The 14927-nt window shown below is 38.7% G+C and overlaps 1 protein-coding gene and 1 non-coding gene across 2 annotated transcripts; one reads left to right on the top strand and one right to left on the bottom strand.

Moving 5' to 3' along the window:
- Positions 1 to 871: 871 nt before the first annotated feature.
- emc9 (ER membrane protein complex subunit 9) lies at positions 872 to 8836 on the bottom strand. Its single transcript, XM_056243569.1, has 6 exons — positions 8719 to 8836; positions 7096 to 7290; positions 1792 to 1868; positions 1645 to 1714; positions 1470 to 1564; positions 872 to 1386 (listed from the first exon to the last, which is right to left on the bottom strand). The coding sequence occupies exons 2-6, from the start codon at positions 7288 to 7290 to the stop codon at positions 1206 to 1208; spliced, it is 618 nt and encodes a 205-aa protein (XP_056099544.1). The 5' UTR covers positions 8719 to 8836; the 3' UTR covers positions 872 to 1205.
- Positions 8837 to 12860: 4024 nt separating this feature from the next.
- Positions 12861 to 12979, top strand: LOC130078077 (5S ribosomal RNA). The gene has a single exon (XR_008805881.1). It is a non-coding gene; the product is annotated as a 5S ribosomal RNA (ribosomal RNA).
- The last annotated feature ends 1948 nt before the right edge of the window (positions 12980 to 14927 follow it).

Below are 14927 nucleotides of genomic sequence, written 5' to 3'. Positions count from 1 at the left end.
ACAAATTCATGTAAAACAAGAAAATGTTTAACCATTTACAGTATTTTAAATGATGAAAATGTGAAATAATTACTTTTTTTCCTTCTGTGACGGTGAAAAAGCCACGTCACGTCAACTACCCATTTGTCTCCTTTGGTGGACCTCCTAAAATATACACTAATATGACAACAACGTCAAATCTCACTTGTTTTCACATATGTTTTAATATTCATACATCTGTATAACGAGTGTATTGTAGGTCTGTTTTATTGATTGTTGTGTTTGACCCTCTCCCTCTTCCCTGCCACACCTTTACTCATCCATTTAATCTTTACTTTGTATTGCTACTCAGCATGTGTGATTATTTGCTCCCCTGGAGGGTATTCCAGAAAGCAGGCTTAACTTAACATGATAGTAACCCTGAATTCTGATTGGCTTAAACAGATTAAATTTAATAGTGCCAGTTGACTTTCATTGTGTGGGCAAAAACACAGAGACAATTCTCAAAATATGTTTTATGTTCCACAGAAGAATCATACAGGTTTAGAAATGCAAACATTAGCAGTGCTGAAAAGAAAAGAAGGGAAGAGAACAGGAAATAAAAGCTCCAGACACACCCGAAGATTCTCATATTTCAAATTAAAAAGGCACTCATGCTGCTCTGAGTGCTTTGATTTGTTCTCAATTTGCTGCAAGGAATCACCTGCTCATCTAAAGAGACTTGATTAATGCACATGCCATCAGCCATTAATACAATCACCTTCATTTAGTTCAAGCTGAATTATAGACTATTCTACTTTTTTTTTTTTTTTTTTTCAGTTTAGTCCGGATGTGTAAAAATTCTTATTAAATCTGAAAAACGGAGAATTCGGATGTAATGAAAGAACCTGAAGAAGAACATTTTCGTTTTATTACAGAATTATTTAATGTTTAGATAGATCTTTAAATCAACAATTAATAGCTTATTATTAAATTACTTAAATATGACATGTAGAAAGATGAAAGTAAGGAAATATGCTGGTTGTATTATATCCACCTCAATGTAAGTGTGTGTTTATTTTTAGGATCAAAGCACCAAATCATAATGAACAAGAAAATTATGTTTCAGCATATTTCATTTCTATCATATAAAATTTGACAAAATGAAGCACGATACACAGTCAAATAATATTAAAAACAGAATTTAAGTGAAAACACTATGACATGAGCTGATTTAGTCTGTATAGTTAAACATTTCCATTGGCTGGGGAGACCAACTCCATGATCTTGGCATTGAGTTTCGGATTGGTCCAGTCTTTTGTGATGTCATCCAAATGGCTGTCAAAATCCACCAATAGTGCCTGATCACCAGAGCTGAACAGCTGATTAACCACGGAACAGGTTTCTTCCCACTGCCGAAGCATTATTCTAATGAAAACACATGTCATTAAAAGCTGCACTACAACATTATCATCAAAAACAAAACAGCGCATTCTTTGAGATTTTCTTACGTGTGTTTGTCTTTGAGTGCCCAGCGAGCGTCTTTGCGCTCATACATGACAATCGGAGGAACACGGCAGCCTGGAAACATCTTTTCTCCATCAATCTGAGGCAAACATTTTTCCAATTAAAAAAGGACTTTTCCTAGTAACTTTCGTAACAAGGTGACATTTTAAACAAAATTACCATGAGTAACACGGCATTGTTACACTGCTCGAAGATCTTCTCTGCGATCTTCAATGCACAGGGTGTAGGGCTGGAAAAAGACAGTAAGAGAAAGTGAAATGCAGTGGAAAAATTAGGAACTCGAAATAAGAAAAGATGAAGGAGTACCTGCTGTCTGACACACAAGCGTTGGCCTGATAATATCCCACAATCCTTTGCTGTGTTTGTGCACACCAAACATCGACCTACAACAGGAAATATCATCATGAATTCTAGATTTCTAGAGCAGCATATAAATGTCATTACATTAACATTCATTCACGTAAAAAAACCCTTTATCCAAAGTAACTTACAAATGAGGAATAGAACAATGTCATGCTGTTAATGCTGCTAATATAGATAATTCAACATCATTCTTAAAAAAAAAAACTATTAGAAAGCAATAAAACATTTAGATATTGGATATTTCAGAAGAACATGTAATCTACTTAAACATTGATTGAGATACGCAAAAATATATACAAAATCTTCATTATACAGAAATTTTCTATTAGGAATTGGCTGTTTTAAACTAACCCTCCATTTTCAACTTATGAAAATACTGCATACATCAATAAAGGTTCTTTACTTTTTTTTCACACCAAGAAAAGAAAAAATGTAAGAACTGTTGTGAAACGGAACAAAACAGTTCTTCAGTGGTTCTTAAAGTGGGGTCGAACAATAGCCAGGGGGTCCGCGAAATAATTTATAACAGTCTACCGTTTTTTCCGGACTATAATTCGTGTTTTCTTTATCATCTGAAAACATGCTATTTATTACAAAGTGACTTATATAATGCATTCAACGTCAAATAATACAAAGTAGACACTTAGGTTTCTAGATAGATAATATATCTGTATTTCGTATGTCTGTGCGTCAAGTAGACTATTCGCTGTGTTTTGGTTGATTTTGGGGCACATGCGCCAGAAGGAGACAGAGACGGCACCCGCATCCTGTTGTTTTCTTTATTTTTAAAAGGCATGACATTTTGTTGTCATTTTTAATGTATACACAATGGACACTTTACCGTTTTGAATGATGAACTCTTTTCTTATCTGTATGACCATAAATAATTAGTAGCTATTCCTTTGTTTCCACTGCTGAGGAAAAAATCCCAAGTAATCGCGCCAGCGTCTCGCGTGCGCGCACAATATGTCAGTTCTAGCACTGCTAGATTTGACATTAGAAGCCTGATCATTATCAAAATAAAATACAATCAACCGAACTTATATAAAGTTTGGCTTAATTTAATTTATCTGTTGTACACTATGAAGGCAGTACAATCATTCTGTCGACTTGCTGTTATTCCAATTGCATTTCTCCGCATGTGAAGATGCTGATATGTGTAGGGCTATACTGGGACTGAAGCATGCAGCTTTCTTTACAGTTAAGCATCCAAATGTTAGGCTACATCGCAAATGTGGAAACTTTGGACCGAATGAGAGATGCACGAGCCCAACGTCTGTGCAGTTTCAGTTTTGATTCAAATTAATTCGTTTAGACTTGATGTTTAAAATAAATGTTGCCTTTACTATTATTATTATTATTATTATTTGTATTATTATCTTATAGGGTAGCCTACTTATTTTTCATTCTCGTTTTGTTCTGAATAGCTACCATTAATTTAAGGTTTGCTGTGGAGTGAGGGGAAGGCTAACGCCTCAACAACGCAACAAGTAGGCCTATTACACATTCAGATGCAACTTATTTAATGGAAAATTAAAAAATTGTGCTGTAATATTAAAAAGTGCATAGGGACAGGGCCAGGGCCGTACCCACAATTGAGGTCCCCGATGTCCGGACCTCTGTCATTTTTCTGTGTGTTATATAATGAAAGTTGTGAAATAATTGCATAATATTAACTTAATTTGGTGCTACAAGGATATTGTACATCGCGATGATAACTGACCTTCTCGTCTGAGCTGCTTCAGCAGACTAACAACAACAGCAGTCGAGTCAAAATGTTTGAGTCGGAGATTAATTCAAAGTAGGCGGGGCTTATGTTCACAGAAGCTGCAAGCCGAGCGCGAGTTCCCGCACGACGCTTCAGTTAACGGTCATAAAGTGCGAGATAAGATGTAGGCCTAAATAGCAAAACTAAACAGCTGTTTTAGATAGAAGTTTTAAACGAACGACTGAAACAATCAGTTTGCAAAGTATCGATCAAAGCTCAGCTTTGGGAAAGGAAATAGCTACAGGTCAAGAGAAGCATACTATGCCCAGGATGAGATTAACATTATGGATTCCTATTTAACACAGATATACTGTAAGTTTTTTAGCTAATTACAGTGGGTATGAGCTCAATTTAACAGCACACGCACCTATTAAACATATTGCCATTATTATTGTATAAATATGGGCTAAGGCTATATTTTTTGTGCAGAATAATCCTTGAAACATTTTTCATTTAAGGTTTGGAATATGTGATTGAGTTTTGATATAGCCTACATGTGAACAATAATCATATACATTCTGCATTTCCATTTTGTATATGGATCATAAAATTTAAACTGTCATCTTGACAAAAAAATGTATGCCACTGCCCACTGACATGCTTTTAAAGCTATAGTTATCCAATTTTTGGGCCTTAAAACACCTTAAAATGCACATGTGTAGATCAAGAACATCAAAAATCCAACCTCTCTAGCAAGATCACTTTTGGGACCTCAGTAGGCTATTTAGAAATTCCTGCATAGGACCCTGGGTGGAGACCATTTGTGCAAAAATATTTTATTAGCCGCTCCCACATTAACTTTGTGCTCAATCACTGTTATAAATATGAGGGGGTCCTTGGAAATGTTTTTCCCCTGTAAGGGGTCCCTGGCTCCAAAATGTTTGAGAACCCCTGATCTAGATTGTAAAAAGAGAAATAGCTTTTCAGATGCATGCCTGTCACACACGCGAGTCCGTGACGTCATCTACCCGAGACCTACTTTGACTGGTAAGAGCTTGCGCGGTGGGTAAGCCAACGAAAACAAACTCAGCATGGAGAGAAAATTACGCGTTCTGTAGCTGGAAATACAAGCTTTGTTTTTAGTTTATTTCTGTCAACGGTAAGAACATTATTGTGAGCTACGTCAATTATGTGGGGGGCAAGAAAACATTTTCAACTGCGAAAAACTAGAAATTCTAATTTGTTAACACATCTGAAAGGGCAGCACAGCACGGTAAAACTTCTCGAGAAAGTATCGGGCGCGGAGAGCAATGCATCAACTTCTACTGTCGAGTCCAGTCCAAATATAAAAATATTTTAAAAAGTGGAGTTAAAAGTCAGATGAGACTGGCTTAATTTTGTTTGTTGCGAGAGAGAGTATGCACTTCCCAATAAAGTTAATTCATGAGCAGGCTAAAGAAGTTATTCTGGTTTTTTTTTTTTTTTTTTAAATGAATTGGGGGGGGGGGGGGGGCTAGTAATCTAACTAGTTACTTTTGAAAAAAGTAATCAGAACAGTAACTTGATTACTTTTAAAAGGAGTAATCAATAATTTAATTACATTTCCAGAGTAACTTCCACAACACTGCTCAAGACATTTAATGTTTATTTTTTATATGCAATCAGACTATCTGTCGTTGTCGTAATGCGTTGCGTCTTGCTAGTTCAGACTTGACTGACAGACTGGCATTCTGACACTGCGAACTTCATGCTTCATCTCCACTTTTCTCTCGCTGTGCTAGTTTTCCACTGCCAACATTCATTAAAGGCGTAGTTACTAGTGATCGACCGATATATCGGCCGGCCGATATATCGGGCCGATATTTGCGGTTTTTACGTGTATCGGAATCGGCCGATACGCGGCTGCTGCGTTCGCCGATAGTTTTTTCCCGGCATTATTTATAGACAGGCGTCCACAGGCAGCTCTGTGCTGCTGGAGACGCTGCAGTTCACGTGCAGACCCTGCACTGTCCCTCCCCCACTAGCAGAGTGCAACCTGCGCTTCAAGATAACGGTAACTTTTAAACTTTCAAAGCATCTTTTAACTGTTTGACTGCTGAAATATTGTCAAACACTTTGAAAATGGAAACACGTTGCTCTATAACTGTTATGTGGTTGCAACTATATAGCTAAGCAAGTTTGTGGGTCCAAATGGAAATCGCGAATGACTCGTCTATTAAACTGCTTGCTTGCCATTGTATTTAGGGAGCTGCAAATTGCTGTAGGCTATCCGTTCAGTATGCATTAGGGCTGTCAATGAATATTCTAAATACGAATATATATTCGAATAGTTTAAAAAAACTGAATTTTAAAGGTGAAAATTAATATTCAAATGTGGAAAAACACGCTCGCGGTAGCAGACTAACGTTACTACAGCACATCTCGCTCGGAGCGCTCAGTGTCGGTTCTATGTACTGTGAAACTTCAATTAATGTATTTGTTTCAATCACTGAATGAAGCCTGCTATATACCTTAAATTGCTTGCACAAAACTCTTGATCAGCACTCAACTTTTGTTTGTTGTTGTTCATTTAAACCGGTATGCGCGGAGAGCGTGAGGGTGAGTGCGAGAGAGAGAGAGAGAGTGCGCCTGCGAGTCCGGGCGAGCCAGAGTGAGCTCTGCGGTCTTGGCCATTAGTTGATTTACTCGTTTTTTTTGTAGTAATACGTTGTCAAATATGTTTAAACTCAAATAAGCTACTTAATACTACTAGTTATGTCTCTTTGTATTAATTTGTCCTGTTATTGACGTAATGCGCGTCATTGACCAAATACACGACGATATGTTCAAATATGTTTTTTTAGAGGGAATATACAAACGCCATTTGAGCAATTTTGACAGCCCTAGTATGCGTACGGTAGCTGTTACGAACACTGGTCATAGGATTAAGTAATACCAACGTTGTTCCGTGCTTTTTGTGGGATATTTATTCAGCGACCACCTGGCTGAGGTTTGGACGCGTGTGGTGTGTGTCTCCCTCGCCATCGCAGTGATATTAGAGACTAGACATGCTCATTTTATTTTATGTAGAAAATTTAAACCATGGCAGTAAATAGTTCGTTACTTTTAAAATGAAGTACAGTGTGCACTGTGCACTTTATTATGCTAGTTGCTACTGTGTGCAATAGTGTAATTATTTTATTTATGCTTAAATATTTATTTTCAGCAGTGAACTTTTTTTTGTTCTACCTCATGTTTTTAATATTTGTTAAATATTGTTTATCTACTTGTTCTTGTTCTACCTCACATGTTTTTAATATTTGTTAAATATTGTTTTTTTACGTTAAATAAATGTTACTTTTATTAAATTGAGACCTGTAACATTTGTTAACATCATGTCATTTTTATGATGTAAATTGAGGGAGCAAAATGTATCGGCTCCAAATATCGGCTCAAGAAAATCGGCAGCCCGTATCGGTCATCGGCTAAGGCTGATGGGAAAAAAATCGGTATCGGTATCGGCACTAAAAAATCCATATCGGTCGATCCCTAGTAGTTACCTGTGTAAGAGCGAGCTGTGTGATTGGAGCCAAAGACAAGTGCGAGTGGAGCAGCGGCACACAGTCTGTGATACACACAGCTCCCCCTGCTGGACTGGAGGACAACAGCAGGCCGTTCACACTGCAGCGTGGAAACTGACTGGCATGTAGGAACATTTTGGCATAAGCCAGACAGGACAACTCCACCTCCCCCATCTGAGAAAAACCCAAAGGGGAAAAAAAGACATATTTTATCACTGTTTTGGAAAGTCTCTTATGCTCACCAAGGCTGCGTTTATTTGATCAAAAATACAGCAAAAACAATGATATCGTGAAATATTCTTACATCTTAAAAATAACCATTTTCTATTTTAATATATTTTTAAATGTATTCATGTGATGCAAAGCTGAATTTCTAGCAGCCATTACTCCAGTGATGATGGAGGATCATTACGACTGACTGAGGCTGGCTGACTTATCATCCTTCATAAATATGCTTATTTGGTGTTCAATTATTATCAATTATTACTGGTGCTGTAATCAGTTATTACAGTTCTTATATCAGTTCGTATTACTATCAATGTTTTTGCTGCTTAATATTTTTGTGGAACCCGTGATCTTTTTTTTCAGGATGCTTTGATAAAGTTCAAAAGAACAGCATTTTTTTTATATATATAGAAATATCATCATCAATTTAATGCATCCTTGTTGAATAAAATTGTTTTCTTGTCTTTTTTTGAATGGTACTGTATGTTATGTTTTCACAAAAATATTAAGCAGCACAACTGTTTTTAATCTTGAAAATAATGTGTTTCTTGAGCACCAAGAGCATAGAATGTTTTCTGAAGGATCATGTGACTCTGACGAGTAATATCTGCTGAAAATTCAGCTTTGCCATCACAGGAATAAATTATTTTAAATAGTAACAATATTTTACAACATTGCAGATTTACAGTATTTTTAATCACATTAAATGCAAGCTTGGTGAGCATAAAAACTTTTTTTAAACCATTTTAAAAATAATAAATTACGCCAAACTTTTGACAGGTAACGTTAGTGTATGTGTTGGACATTACTCTATTTTTTGCCATTTCACTCTTCTGGGTTTTGTAAATAATTTGCACTTCCCTTGGGTGAAAATGTTCTCTATTAGATTCACCATCATAACAACTTAAATAAATCTGAACAATTGCAGAAAGGCTTAAACAAGGAGGAGGCCTTTTTGTGCGGTGTTTGTTTGCTTGCATGTTGCTCCGGTTTTACCCCACAATTCAAAGACATGAAGGACAGGGGCATTGGAGACAGCAAATTGTTTATGGGTAATGGGTATGAGTGCGAATGTGTGTACTGTGTATGTACATGTCACCCTTTGTTAGGAAGATGGATTGAAAAATGCAAAGTAACAGAAAACACACAAGGTTCAAGCAAATCACAACAAACTGCCAAATAAAAACACTCTAGGTAGGATTCTTTCTAGATTTTGATACTGAAAGGCTCACACAATCTATGACCAGCTCATGTGGCCAGCTAAGGAAGGTTCATAATAATAATAATAGTCCAATGTAACGTTACTTAATCAATCAATCAATCGTTGATCACTGCGACTTTATTCGTCATCTAAAATTCACAGAAGAATATAATTACCTTTGTGTTGTTTCCCTTTTGCAGTAGTAAATATGAAATGCCAATAGTGAAATCAAACAGATTAAAACATAAATATTTGACTGTTCACTTCATAAGGACCCGAAGCACACGGACAGGATAACAACGTCCTTTTCTTCTTCGTGACGTCATTGCCATTCTTTTGCACATGTCGCGCATTACTGCCGCCTGCAGGCCTCAATAGCAATAACTTGTTTTGGCGTCATCACTTATTTACGATGTTGTTTTGTAGGCCTTACACATACTTGTGTGCAACCTGTGCTGTGTTTATTCTTACAAAAGTAAGATCCAGAGTTTGTGAAGGGTACTGGTCAAGTTGTGATTGCAGACAACGGGCCCAGAGTGTTTCTGGTGAGTATTGCAGATTTTGCACTGGAAAGAGCAGCTATTCTATCAAATGAGGTTAGGTCAGGTGTGCATATGCTATGTTATAAATATGATAGGAGAAAGCTTTTTTCTAGTTCCTGTTTACTGAAATAGTTAGTATTTCCTTTCATATACAATGCTCAAAAAAAATAAAGGGAACACTTAAACAACACAATGTAACTCCAAGTCAGTCACACTTCTGTGAAATCAAACTGTCCACTTAGGAAGCAACACTGATTGACAATCAATTTCACATGCTGTTGTGCAAATGGAATAGACAACAGGTCGAAATTATAGGCAATTAGCAAGACACCCCCAATAAAGGAGTGGTTCTACAGGTGGTGACCACAGACCACTTCTCAGTTCCTATGCTTTCTGGCTGATGTTTTGGTCACTTTTGTATGCTGGCGGTGCTTTCACTCTAGTAGTAGCATGAGACGGAGTCTACAACCCACACAAGTGGCTCTGGTAGTGCAGCTCATCCAGGATGGCACATCAATGTGAGCTGTGGCAAGAAGGTTTGCTGTGTCTGTCAGCGTAGTGTCCAGAGCATGGAGGCGCTACCAGGAGACAGGCCAGTACATCAGGAGACGTGGAGGAGGCAGTAGGAGGGCAACAACCCAGCAGCAGGACCGCTACCTCAGCCTTTGTGCAAGGAGGAGCAGAAGGAGCACTGCCAGAGCCCTGCAAAATGACCTCCAGCAGGCCACAAATGTGCATGTGTCTGCTCAAACGGTCAGAAACAGACTCCATGAGGGTGGTATGAAGGCCCGACGTCCACAGGTGGGGGTTGTGCTTACAGCCCAACACCATGCAGAACGTTTGGCATTTGCCAGAGAACACCAAGATTGGCAAATTAGCCACTGGCGCCCTGTGCTCTTCACAGATGAAAGCAGGTTCACTCTAAGCACGTGACAGACGTGTCAGAGTCTTGAGACGCCGTGGAGAACGTTCTGCTGCCTGCTTTCATCAGTGAAGAGCACTGCAGCTTTTCAGCAATTTGCCAATCTTGGTGTTCTCTGGCAAATGCCAAACGTCCTGCATGGTGTTGGGCTGTAAGCACAACCCCCACCTGTGGACGTCGGGCCTTCATACCACCCTCATGGAGTCTGTTTCTGACCGTTTGAGCAGACACAGGCACATTTGTGGCCTGCTGGAGGTCATTTTGCAGGGCTCTGGCAGTGCTCCTCCTGCTCCTCCTTGCACAAAGGCTGAGGTAGCGGTCCTGCTGCTGGGTTGTTGCCCTCCTACTGCCTCCTCCACGTCTCCTGATGTACTGGCCTGTCTCCTGGTAGCGCCTCCATGCTCTGGGGCCTCATTTATAAAACTTTGCGTAGGATTTGCGTCAGAAGTGGCATACGGATGAAACATAGGACGTGCGTACGCACAGAAATATTCGGATTTATAAAACCGTGCGCACGCACATCCTACGCATTTTTCCCTTAATAAATCACAATCAATTCTAAATGTAGCACAGCTTTTGCGGCTTCATGTCACGCCCATAGTTGCCCATAAATAGTCCGTGAAACGCCCATAAGTTAATATTCATCGATTGCGAAATCATGGCAAACATAGAGAGGAAATCAAAAAAACGTAACTTCACTCAATGTAAAGTAGACGTTATCGTTGGCGAGGTGGAAAAGAGGAGAAAAATGTTGTTTGGAGGGCACAGTGTGGGCATTACTAATGCCATTTTGGCACTTGAGTGGCAAAAGGTTGCAGACGCCGTAAGTGCTGTAGCCTCACAACCTCGGACTGTGGCCGAAATAAAAAAGAAATGACAAGCTACAGATGTCGGTTATAATCTACTTGGAAATGGGAAATAGTTCAGCGCAAATGTAATTTCTTGCAGCTTTCTGAATGATTGAGACATACGTCATACGTTATTTTATCAAAAATAAAACAAACTAAAGGCATATGCATGAATACCATGATTCCGTAGCTGATAAAGACATTTTTACTATGAAAACAACTTTCCCCAGTGGACAAATAATACATCTATCTATCTATCTATCTATCTATCTATCTATCTATCTATCTATCTATCTATCTATCTATCTATCTATCTATCTATCTATCTATCTATCTATCTATCTCCCTAATTATCTATCTATCTAATTGCATCTATATCTGCTCCGCCTGACGGACACATTGGCGAGAATATCAGTTTTGTACATTATTTCGTTCTGTTTACCATCTTATTTATGAGGATGAATTGTATAACATGCCAATATTATTGCAGAACATATTTTTCACTTTTATTTTTGCAAATATGTGTTAATTTGCATTTCTGTTGCAGATCGATCAAACGGGTGTTCGTGTAGGCTGTTAATTGTAAGACTTGCTTTGTGAAGTCTTCGTGTTATTTATGAGAGGCAGTATTGCCATTACACAACGGTCTACAGTTTCACACACTTTCACGTGTTTCTTCCATCTGCCGACGGTGTCGCTATTTCTCATTTCACCCGTTTTTGTGCGTACGCCTGGGTCAGAGCTTGCGTGAAGGACCGCACATTTTACCGTCAAGTTTGCTTTTTATAAATACCAATTATTGCGTAGAGAGCGGCGTACGCCTTCTTTTGTGCGTACGCAACGTTTATAAATGAGGCCCCTGGACACTACGCTGACAGACACAGCAAACCTTCTTGCCACAGCTTGCATTGATGTGCCATCCTGGATGAGCTGCACTACCTGAGCCACTTGTGTGGGTTGTAGACTCCGTCTCATGCTACTACTAGAGTGAAAGCACCGCCAGCATACAAAAGTGACCAAAACATCAGCCAGAAAGCATAGGAACTGAGAAGTGGTCTGTGGTCACCACCTGTAGAACCACTCCTTTATTGGGGGTGTCTTGCTAATTGCCTATAATTTCGACCTGTTGTCTATTCCATTTGCACAACAGCATGTGAAATTGATTGTCAATCAGTGTTGCTTCCTAAGTGGACAGTTTGATTTCACAGAAGTGTGATTGACTTGGAGTTACATTGTGTTGTTTGATTGTTCCCTTTATTTTTTTGAGCAGTGTACATATTCTGTGCTGCCTTAACTAATATTCTGTAAGCTTCAGAATGCAAAAAAGCCCATAGCCTTCTTTGTGTTTGCTACTGTAGTTCAGGTATGACACCTTTTGTGAACTTTTTTTTTCCCCCCAGTAAATATGGATGTTATATATAGTGTGTGCCGTTTCTGTTGTATTTTCTGATAAAATTATTACACATAGTTGTTTTAACCTGACCAAATGGATTTCGTCCAATGTGATATAGACATATAGACTAAACAAGTCACCTTAAATGTAGGATACCTTAAATAATTCAAGTTAACTGAAAACCATCAATTGAAGTTAACTAAAACCTTTCATTCAAGTTAAATGAACAACACCATTGGTTCTAGTTGGTTTTACATGGTTGATTTTATTGGCTTTTATTTGTTCCTGTTTTGTTAAGATTACTTGTTTTAATCACGTGGAACCACTGAATGAATGAGTGTGACTGTGCATATGTGAACCCTGCTGGCTATTTGGAGACAACAGTTCACCCCACTACAATGCATGGGTGAAGGGAGTCAGAGATTGGGGCCATTTGTCTGAAAAAAAAAAAAAACATAAACACACGAGTCCTCTCAGATTCATATTCAAGGCTGCATGAAAACAGTTGGTGGTTCCTGTTTGTCTTGCAGCTACAGCCTGCTGGGAAGTGTGTGAATGCAGGCTGAGCCCCGGTGTCCCTTCTTTAAATAGCTCTTTATTGGCTGAGACTCTCGCTTACGGCCATACCACCCTGAACACGCCCGATCTCGTCCGATCTCGGAAGCTAAGCAGGGTCGGGCCTGGTTAGTACTTGGATGGGAGACCGCCTGGGAATACCAGGTGCTGTAAGCTTTTGCTTTATCTTCATTAATACACTTTATGGCTCGGCTCCCATGGTTGTTCCTTCGTTATGCTTTTAAATTCAATTGCTTCATTTATTTGTCTTTCATTTCGCTTTCTCTCTGGCCTCTGTCTGCTTTCGGTGCACAAAGGACAGCTCAGCCTCGTGATTATTTCTTCCTCCTCCAGGGGGCGATCGACAGGCTTTTCTCTCTCTCAGTCCACAAGCAACTCAGAACTCGAGCGCTTGTTCTTTTCTAACCCGCACCTTTCCTCAGCTTCAATTAGACCAGATGTTCCCAAACTTTTTTTGTCAGCCGAACGCTCAGATTTTAACTTAATATTTCAAATTATAAAAAGAAAGATATAAATATGTTGTATATTAGGTACAATTGTCCTGTGAAATACTTAAAAAGGAGTATTTGATACGCCTAATTAATGGCAAAATAATTATTTGATTTTACAAGTTATTGTTTACAAGTTATATTTAAAAGTTACAAGCACTATAACTCCATATTTGTCATGAGTGTGTTGTCTACTTTATGAATGAAATGGTGATGTTCCTGCGAGCACAACTGGATGATTTAACAAACTTTAGTTTACGGGTATTTGCGTGACAGTGAGAAAATGGAAGTATCCTAAATGGGACCAAACCTTATACTAATCTCAGTTTCAAAGGTAAAGCCACTGACATAAATAATGCGTTTTTTACCGTGGATTTTAGTGTAAAAAAAATGACTCGCTAAGCATTTTTGTGTAAAATTATCCAGTTTCACAACTTTTACTAGTTGTTTGAACAGTGGAAACTTAATGGCACCATTGATGCGCAGGAGAGGGACATGTGTGATGCTGCGCTTTTTTGGAGACAGGTGCTAGAGCACATTGTGCAACCTAGCGTTTTGGGGACACAGAGACATTTTGGGACAGCTGCTGGCAACCTATGACAGTTCAGTTCAGTTCAGTCTTTGTTGTCCCACCCGAGGAAATTTGATTTGCAATAGGGTTAAAAAACAAACATGCATGAGACATAAACAAAGATAAGAACAGCCGTTATATACAACCTTTTTTTGTTCATCTAAAAGTACTCAATAGTTGAAATGGTAGCCTCAACAATCTATCGTTTTGAGGAGCAGCTCAAGCTCAGTACAAATTTAGGGCATTAATTGCCGTGGGTGCAAAGGAAAATTTGTATCTGTTAGTTTTTATTATGGGCAATCTGTATTTTCTCCCAGAGGGGAGAAGAACAAATTTCTCCAACAGAGGGTGGTCAGGGCTAGCTATGATTAGATAGTCTGAGCCTTACATATAACTTGTCTTTTGTAGATGTCTGCCAAGGAAAGTTGTTTAGTTCCAATTATTTTGCTGGCTACCTTAACAATGTTAGACAGTTTATTTTTACTTTGCACCGTAAGATTCCCACACCAAGCTATGCAACAAAAAGTTCAAATTGATTCAATAAAAGAGTCATCAAAGTTTTGTCCACATTAAAGGTATTCAGGCTGTGCAGAAAATGAAGCCTCTGAAGACCCTTCTTGTAGACAGCGGAAGTGTTAAGGTCAAAGTTTAAGTTTTTGTCAATGACTATTCCTAGGTATTTGTAACACTCCAATGTCTCAATAAGTGAGCCCTTGATTGTTGTTGAAGAGGTAGAGTGGAGAGTTTTTCTGAAAAGTGGTGGTCACACCAACAAAGTCGTTCAAAACAGGCCCATGGTCAGCCTCTCCATCCTGGAGCAGACTGACTAGTACTGTATCGTCCACAAACTTCAGAAGAAACCTGTTATTGTGGTGACTCCTACAGTCATTTAGGAGATACAATAGTGGGGACAGGACACACCCCTAGGGTGAGCCTGTAGATGACAATCGCTTCTGAGATAGAACGCCATTAACGCTGACTGACTGGGGCCTGAATGTTAAAAAATCCAGTACCCATTTTACTATACCTAGATCAAGGTTAAAAG

The sequence above is a fragment of the Rhinichthys klamathensis genome, unplaced genomic scaffold, assembly GCF_029890125.1.
Source record: "Rhinichthys klamathensis goyatoka isolate OS25496 unplaced genomic scaffold, OSU_Roscu_1.1 h1tg000811l_1, whole genome shotgun sequence".
Lineage (NCBI taxonomy): Eukaryota > Metazoa > Chordata > Actinopteri > Cypriniformes > Leuciscidae > Rhinichthys > Rhinichthys klamathensis.
The sequence above is the reverse complement of the archived record's forward strand: the minus strand, read 5'-3'. Positions and strand labels throughout refer to the sequence as shown.

Bases quoted from the DNA above. Each gene is read 5' to 3' on its own strand.
- emc9 (XM_056243569.1), bottom strand. From the start codon at position 7,290: ATGGGGGAGGTGGAGTTGTCCTGTCTGGCTTATGCCAAAATGTTCCTA. The intron at 1,869-7,095 runs GTAACTACTAGG...TTCCTGTTGTAG, and splicing joins CACAGCTCGCTCTTACACAG to GTCGATGTTTGGTGTGCACA. The intron at 1,387-1,469 runs GTAAGAAAATCT...TGTTTTCATTAG, and splicing joins GCACTCAAAGACAAACACAC to AATAATGCTTCGGCAGTGGG.